This window comes from Enoplosus armatus, chromosome 2, assembly GCF_043641665.1.
Source record: "Enoplosus armatus isolate fEnoArm2 chromosome 2, fEnoArm2.hap1, whole genome shotgun sequence".
Classification (NCBI taxonomy): domain Eukaryota; kingdom Metazoa; phylum Chordata; class Actinopteri; order Centrarchiformes; family Enoplosidae; genus Enoplosus; species Enoplosus armatus.
The window spans coordinates 26,208,378-26,217,011 of NC_092181.1; the positions used below are offsets into that span (position 1 = coordinate 26,208,378).

The 8,634-nt window shown below is 42.1% G+C and overlaps 1 protein-coding gene across 1 annotated transcript; it reads left to right on the plus strand.

Moving 5' to 3' along the window:
• The first annotated feature begins 1,176 nt into the window (after positions 1-1,176).
• On the plus strand, positions 1,177-8,297 carry LOC139295210 (aspartate aminotransferase, cytoplasmic-like). The gene is made up of 9 exons (XM_070917352.1): positions 1,177-1,387; positions 3,623-3,804; positions 4,082-4,205; positions 4,326-4,438; positions 4,984-5,088; positions 5,371-5,521; positions 5,726-5,891; positions 6,023-6,165; positions 7,132-8,297. Exons 1-9 carry the CDS (start codon positions 1,279-1,281, stop codon positions 7,269-7,271), a joined length of 1,233 nt encoding a protein of 410 aa, XP_070773453.1. The 5' UTR covers positions 1,177-1,278; the 3' UTR covers positions 7,272-8,297.
• The last annotated feature ends 337 nt before the right edge of the window (positions 8,298-8,634 follow it).

The following is an 8,634-nucleotide window of genomic DNA, read 5'->3' on the forward strand; positions in this document are numbered from 1 at the left end:
GGCAGGGAGTACTCTAGCACATTTGTAGTACAATAATATGAAACCTACCCTATCAATTTAAACAAGTTAAGTAAAGCAAATTATTTCAAAGTCATGTTTTGAAATGGTCATCAGACGCTGTGGTAAAATGTGAAATCAGGGTGAAATTCAGAGAAACTTCAGTCATTTCCTCCGCTTGATCACACTGACCTCTTGTGGCTGATCACAGGTTCTGCTTTTACACGCATGCAGTCAGATATTCAAAGATACTCCACTCTGATGGTTTTGATAACACACTCAGCTTATCTGATCCACACACTGCTTATCACCCATGTTTATTTAAAGCACAGACGCCAGTTTGTAGGAGACAGAAGGACCTACTGGATTATTATGATATCTTTCATAATAACCCTTACAGTGTGCGCACTCATTTACATACTGTGCATTTTAGGAACCTTTCTGATTAGCTTTTTGGTTTTTAAATAAACCAATGAACCTTGAAAATACACACACGCATGCACACTCATAATTATTTAGATACAGCATGCAGATACATATATGTACACACATACACATTTCACAAGTCTGCATTAATGCCAGAGGACTACACAATATTCAGTGATAGTTTTGGTGTAAACATGGGCTAACTTCTAGGCAGTAATCATCATATTCATCAAGCTATTTGAACATCAATAATGTCATCTTCAGAAAGCCATTTATTCGTCTAATTATAGCCTGACATTAACTTAAAATGTGGCAAATCTGTATTATAGGGCTTATTGACAATTAGTTGTCAATTAGAGCCATCAATAAAATCACCAGTAAAATGTGCTCGTTTAGAGTACAAACACTATACTATTATTACCACTAGTATTACCATTTTATACTACAATCGTCACTGCCTTTGATATTAATGCTAGGCAGTAGGTATTGCATTGTATATAATTGTCAAATACATTAAGATCATTCTTTTTTGTTTAGTTATTTTAAACTATTATCCATATAAAAATGTAAATGAATATAAAACGATTACATCTGAATATATATCAAATAAATAAAACAAAAGAAATCTGAAAAATATTGTTTTATTTCCATTACTGTGCTCTTATTGGCTATCTCAGGGCTGCGTCAGCGTTACGCGCTTTCCTATTGGCTGCCGGATTGACTCCTATTTCTGTCTGTCCTGATTCAGCGGGGTGAAGGTGAACCCGTCCCGTCTCTCTCTCTCTGCCCGTCGCTGGAAGCACCCACTCCCCGTCTCCTCCTTCTGCACCGGGATCATCAGCCTTGCCCTGAGCCATGTCCATATTCAGCGATGTCCCGCAGGCTCCTCCGGTAGCGGTCTTCAAACTGACAGCTGATTTCAGAGAGGACAGCCACCCGCAGAAGGTGAATCTGGGAGTCGGAGGTAAGAGATGGTCGCCGCCTGCTAATGCTAAAGCTAAAGCTAAGTTAGCTTGCCGGCGCCGAGTCAGCCCACCAAACGCTGCTGCCACCGGCTGTGCTTGCTAGCCTCATTTAGCAATGTAGCTTTGAATGCCCCTTTGCCGCGGTGCTGGTGTTATCATGCTATCAAACATTAGCAGCTCTTTGATTTGACCTTCGCTACAAGCTAGTAGTGAAGCTAGCAGTGAGGCTAGCGAGCCGGAGCACAAAACACCTTCCCTTCATGTTGACAGCTAGCTACTCCTGTCAGCTCAATGTAAATGCTACGGTTGCCACATCGCTCTGATACTGGAAGAAATGACACCTCGTCTTGTGACTGCTCTTTCACTGTTTACCCCAAAAGCACAGTTAAAGAGACTACAGAGCCTGCTGGTAAAATATACTGCAAGGTTCTCGCTTGTGCCACTGTCTCATCTGTGTCCTTGAACGCATCATTCTCTACTTAACCACCAGTCACTTTCTGAATAGTGATATTTCTCATCTTGTCGTTTTTGAGCACTAGCAGGGACATAAAGATTGTCATCTTTAATGAGTGCCTTTGCAAAATGCCTGAGAAACAATCTCTTTAATAGTTGTTTTGATATGTTGCTTGGTTACCTGAAGGCTTAAGTTGTACAACTACAACTCAGTGCACAATATAAACAACATCAGAGCCCTTGAGTATCTCAAAGACCACTGTAAGCTAGCTAGCTGGCCTTGCTGTGGTTTAATACTAACATGGATGCTTGTTCCTGTACTTGCAGATTAAAACAGTAGATAAAACCAAACAATTCTAAAAAGAAGGTAAAATCATGGCTTACAAAAAACCTGAAGCCTAGTTAGGCCTAGTTATAAGTTGTATATGACAGTATAATAAATGTTTTGCTGTCACAGAATTATTGTTGATAATTTAGCCCTTTTTTGTGCCAGTTTGTTGGTAGTATGCTGCCATCTATGCACTAGGACTCCTGCATCTTTACTCTCTTTACACCAAGGGCCACAATTAAAATACGTCTTGGAATTTAATTTATTGTAATCCTTGACATTTTATAGTGTGTGGGTGATGTCATCAATCCCATAATGTCAACTAAACAAGAATAACCAAATGGACAGAGTTTTTTTTTATGATTAATTTCATTCATCTCTACCAGTTTAATGACTTCAGAAAACTGTGTAACTTTATCTGTAAACAATCAACATCAGCGCTTGTTGCTCTAGTGATCGACCTACCTTTACAGGGTTACAGTTCGCCTTGTCTTATGATGCAACATTGAGTCGGACCTCGTTGCCAAAACATATGTGAGTGCACCAAACCAGTTTGGCCTGGAAATAATTAGCGATGGAGAAAAACTCCCCTGAAAGCCTCACCTGCGTAATGAAGTCACTAATCATGGCTAAAGAGAAATCAATGGATCAGTTAACAGCAATCGGTAGACATTACTGCTGTTTATTACACCATACGTGTTAGACTTACATTTTGTGGGAAGTGAGCTGCCATGTGTTACAGAAACATCAGTGTTCAGTTTTATTTATATAGCACAATATCACAAATATGCCTCAGGAGGCTTTGAAATATACATATACTGTAATTGCTGTCTCTATCTTTTTGACAGCACACTAAATTATTTCGACGTCCAACTAATAAGATACGATAATCCTTTATTAATCCCTCAGCGGGGACGTTTGCAAAATACCCTTCCAGGTGATCCACAGATCCAAAACTAACAACCCACGTGTTTGACCTTTCTAAGTGAGTCTGCAGTTTGATCCATAGTGACCGTCTACAGCTGTGGTGAGGACCTGATATTTGATACAGCTCTGCAGTATGAGGGAGACGTGAGTTCTTAAGGAGTCAAATATGTGCCACGGACACGGACATGGACACACTTAGTTTAGTCTGGCTATTAAGGGTGACCTTCAGAGAGTGTGTGACGTAATATTAAACCAAATAGTACTGTTTGTCTCTCTCACACACTCTCCTTCCCTCTGTTTCTCTTTAGCTTTTATCATTTCAGACTACAAGGTTATTGCCATTATTGATTTATAGTTTTGCAGAACACAGCAGGCACTTACTCCTTCCAAAAGGACTGTTGCAGAAAAGCTGTTATTTTTGTACGTTTTGTCCAGATTGAAATCCAACTGTGACTTTCTGCGTTGCTGACATCAGTCTTAGACCTGGAACTGTATGAAGTGCTGCGTTGCTTTGTGTCCCCTCCAGCTTACCGTACCGATGACTGCCAGCCCTGGGTGCTGCCGGTGGTGAAGGAGGTGGAGCGGCTGATCGTGGAGGACGACAGCCTGAACCACGAGTACCTGCCCATCCTGGGCCTGCCCGAGTTCCGCTCCGCCTCCTCCAAGGTCGCCCTGGGAGACGACAGCGCCGCCATCAAGGAGAACAGGGTGAGCCACATTAAACCCTGACACTCTATACACTCTATACTAACATTTAATTCAGATAGTCTTGTGTGTGTGTGTGTGTACAGTATAATGTTTTGGTTAGCAGTTGTAGGATTCTGGGTTCTGATAATTTTTACATTTTATGGATAAAAAGATTATTTGATTAATAAAATATCAGTGAAATGTTAAAAATGGTTAGTTTTACATTCCTGAGTTGTTTCATGTAGCAACTTTTTGACCTGATGTCTTTATTCTTCCCTCCTGCTGTCTTCTCTCTCAGGTGGGAGGGGTCCAGGCTCTGGGTGGAACAGGTGCCTTGAGGATCGGGGCAGAGTTCCTGCGCCGCTGGTACAATGGCGTCAACAACACGGCCACGCCCATCTACGTCTCAGCACCAACCTGGGGTTAGTAGACGGTTGTTTTTCTTTGTTTTTAGAATGAAATGGACGTTAGTAATAAGGATCACAGCCAGTTTCATAGTTGAATTGAGGTTTTAAACTGCTGTATGTAATTCTTCCTCCCAGAGAACCACAATGCCGTGTTTGCTGATGCCGGCTTCAAAGACATCCGGCCCTACCACTACTGGGATGCTGCTAATCGGGGCCTGGACTTCACCGGGCTCGTGGACGACCTGGAGGTGAGGAGGGACGACTGTGATGAGTGAAAGCGTCAGCATTTTCACGTTATCCCCAGTTGCATCAGCTCATATGAAGATGGGTAACAGGTCATCTTATAAACATTAACTAAAACTGGAATGGTAGAAATATATAACGTGGGATTTCTGTTTTTTTCCAAGGCTGAAATTAAGTTATTAAGTAGAATAAAAACTTGGCTACCTTTGAGCTTCATCCAAGAAGAAAAGGGTTAATGGATGAAACAGACTCTTAAGGCAACTGACGTGTGACTTCCTGTTCTCACTTGGTCCTGTGACTCATTTCTCATCAACTAATATGACTTTATAATATAGATACTGAAAATTTGATATAACACCAGAAAAGATATGACATTAAAACCACTTACAGGCCGAATCCTCTAGAAGGATTCAGTTTCCCTCCTGAATGTCATTTTTTGAGAAGCCTCTGAAAACAGCATTCAGACCATCATCAAACATAAAACAGTGTTTGGAATCATGATTTCAGTGTAGTGTTATTTTCTATGATCTGACTCTTCCCTTCTCAACAGAAAGCTCCAGAGCACTCCATCTTCGTCCTCCACGCCTGCGCACACAACCCCACTGGCACTGACCCGACCCAGGATCAGTGGAAGAAGATCGCGGAGATCATGAAGGTGAGACGACATTGTCACTGTAGTTTTTCAGATCATAAACATGTGACGAGGTGTCACATGTCTTTAACACGTTCTGCCACATGCTGTCACTGTTTTCTCATTAAGTGAAGTCGAACAGTGTTTTTATTTTTATTTTTTTATCTACATGCCAAACCTCATTGTCAAATCCTACTATTTACCATTATTAATATTCTGCTATTCTGCTGGGTTCTAACTTTTTTTGCAAATGTTTTCATTCATTTTTGCTCCAAGGTGATCTGTGTTTTGTCTTCTTTTCTCTAGAGGAGGAACTTGTTTGTGTTCTTTGACTCGGCCTATCAGGGTTTCGCCTCTGGCAGTCTGGATAAAGATGCCTGGGCCATCCGCTTCTTTGTCTCCGAGGGCTTCGAGCTGTTTGTGGCTCAGTCCTTCTCCAAAAACTTTGGCCTTTACAGTGAGTATGCATGATACGCACACACATAAAGACTTTCGCACACATTTATGTAGTTCTGGCTGGTTTAGTGCATAACATGGCCACAAGGATTTTAAATTTTTAAAAAAAAGGACAAGCCAAAAATAAGTTTAACCCCAAAAATCTGTTTATACACTCACGGTATGCACATGGTTAATATGTTCTCTTCTCTGCCGCTGCTGTCAGATGAGAGAGTTGGCAACCTGACCGTGGTTGCCCAGGACAGCGAGAACCTGACCCGCATCCTGTCCCAGATGGAGAAGATTGTCAGGACGACTTGGTCCAACCCGCCGTCTCAGGGAGCACGCATCGTCAGCAAGACCCTCAACAGCCCCGAGCTCTTCGCTGAATGGTAGACGCTCGGTTGACGCTCTAGCCGTAGTTAGCATTAGCTAACTCACGTTTGCACCCTGTAGCTGATGATTTAAAAATAAATGGGAACTGATTATTGTACCCCCCCCCCCCCTCCACTCCTCTCTGTAGGAAGGGTAATGTGAAGACCATGGCAGACCGTGTCCTGTTGATGAGGGATCAGCTGAAGACCAAACTGCAGGATCTGGGCACCCCAGGGACCTGGGACCACATCACCCAGCAAATTGGCATGTTCAGCTTCACCGGCCTGAACCGTGAGTGGAAAACACACACACACACACACACACACACACACACACACACACACACACACACTTTCATACAGGCACATCCAGCTGTTAACACGGGAATACTGTGAATATCAGGGTTGTTCAGTGACACCACCCTCAGTTTGTGTGAGCAATCATCTACCAAGGTGAAGTGTCCCTACCAACTGCACAGATAAATATTTTCATATTACAACCGTGGAGCGTCCAGTTGTCTTCATGTAGAATATTAACATTACCCGGGTTGGAAGAGTAAAATATTAACGTTTCTCAAGTGCTAAGTTGACAGAAAGTCTGGTCAGCAGGCAGCCAGATGTACAAAGTGGCCTAAACGACATGGATAACAAAAATAACCATCATTTCTATCAGTTATCCCAACGATGTACTCACCAAAGAGGACATTTTGAGATCTGGGAACATGGTGACATCTCAGTTTATTTTTTATATTATATGAACCACTTTTTTTCCCAAAGTAAGAGAAATTGAGCCTCTCCGAGAAAGTTCGGCTAGCCATTCGTTACAGTCTGACTGACTTCTCTCTATTGCAGTTACCCTGTTTTAAGATCTCAGTATTTAACTTTGTGAGAACAATGTTATTATTGTAGCTAGAAATGATGCCCAAAACTATGAAGATAAGACTTGACATGAGGGTGAAAGTTTACTCTTGACCTTTGTCAAATTGTAGTTTGACAATACAAACTCAAGCTTCACTTTGAGATTTTTCTGGAGCTTTCATTCGCAAGCTGAAGCTGCAGACTTTTCCCAGACGGGGATTAATAAAGTTTAGTTTGATTTTTTTTTAGTTTGACCCACGTCCCATCAGCTAACATGGAGGGGGCGGGGTTTATGACCTATACTGCAGCCAGCCACCAGGGGGGTTATCCATCAGTCATCAGCATCAGTTCTTCTTCTACACTCCGTGTGACCGTCACTGTGTTGTATTGTGTCTTACAGCCAAACAGGTGGAGTACATGATCAAAGAGAAGCACGTGTACCTGATGGCCAGCGGCCGCATCAACATGTGCGGTCTGACCACCAAGAACATCGACTATGTCGCTCAGTCCATCCACGAGACCGTCACCAAGGTCCAGTAAAGGCTGCTTGTGTCCGCCCACTTCCTGCCTCCTGTACGACACAGGAAGTATCGTCACGTGTGCCCTCGTACCCCTCCCCCTGCTTATCTCAACCTCCGATTGGTTAAACTGCAGCAGGGATTTTGCAGTTGAACCAATGGGAGGACGGATGATTTTCTCTTCTCACATGAAGGTATAAACCTTTTGGGAGGTGCAATGATTTTAGGAAGACACTTGAACGCACACAGCCAGGTCTCGCTGCCAGCAGAGCTCCATACACGAATGTGTAGAAGTTAAAACGTTAAATGTCTTTCATCCAGGTCCCTTTTTTATTTGCAGATTGCCTGTTTTTTGTGCTCTCCAAATCATTTCTGGTCTCAAAGGTTCACTTGAATTTATAGCACTTCAAGGGATTAGATATGATTTAATATGTAGTGTTGAACAAAATGCCGTTAATGTAAATAGATGTAATCGCTGTCAGAGGTCATACTATTTACTGCATAAACACTGAGCTCATGACGAATCGGTTTGAGAAAAATCATGATTTCAGCCATCGCAATTAACAAATAATTGGTACTGTAGTCTGTATCACTGTGTGTACATGTATATGAAGCAACAAATTGTCCAAAAAGCTTGTTGGTAAGCCTAAAGAGGGGAATTATGAGCACAACTCTTATTGTCTCGTGTCACGTGACCAGGTTGACTTGAAGGTAATGCACGTGCCTGATGTTGTAGGTTTTGCCTTGTCAGACCTGTGCAGCTACGTAAAAGATCCTAATGTTAGTCGAAGTTCACAAAGCGACTTTGTGCCATCAGTGAACAAAACCACCTCTCTCGCCTCTCTGTTGTTATTTTCTTTCCACCCTGCAGTGCCCTTATTGTGTTACAGAAAGCCTCTGTAAAGTCGGCCGTTGTAATGAGCCACTCTGATCAAACCTCAGATAACTGACGCTCGTCTGCCACACGACCACACTCCCATTATGTGGTGTTGTTTGTTATAGCACACAGCAGTATGTGTGTGCATGCGGAAATAAATTATAAACCACAGGAATCGGATCTTTTCTTTCTGCCTGTTTTTTTTTTTCTCCTGTACAGTTTCTAAAATATCTACATGTATAAAGGTAAAAGTCCACTTGTGTCGAGTTTGAAACACCAGCTTTTTATTTTCCTGGAGTCTCTGGAAGTACTATTTAAGTTCCACCTGTTAAATGATAAGGCTGGTAATATGTCCCTATCCTGTGTGGGACTCTTGAGCTTGACATAAGAGCTTGAAATGTAGTGAAGTAAAAGTGTAAAGTACATAAAATGGAAATACTAAAGCACAACAAGTACAGTCCTGGAGTAAATGTACTTGGTTACTTGTTCTACACAGACTATACTTTGA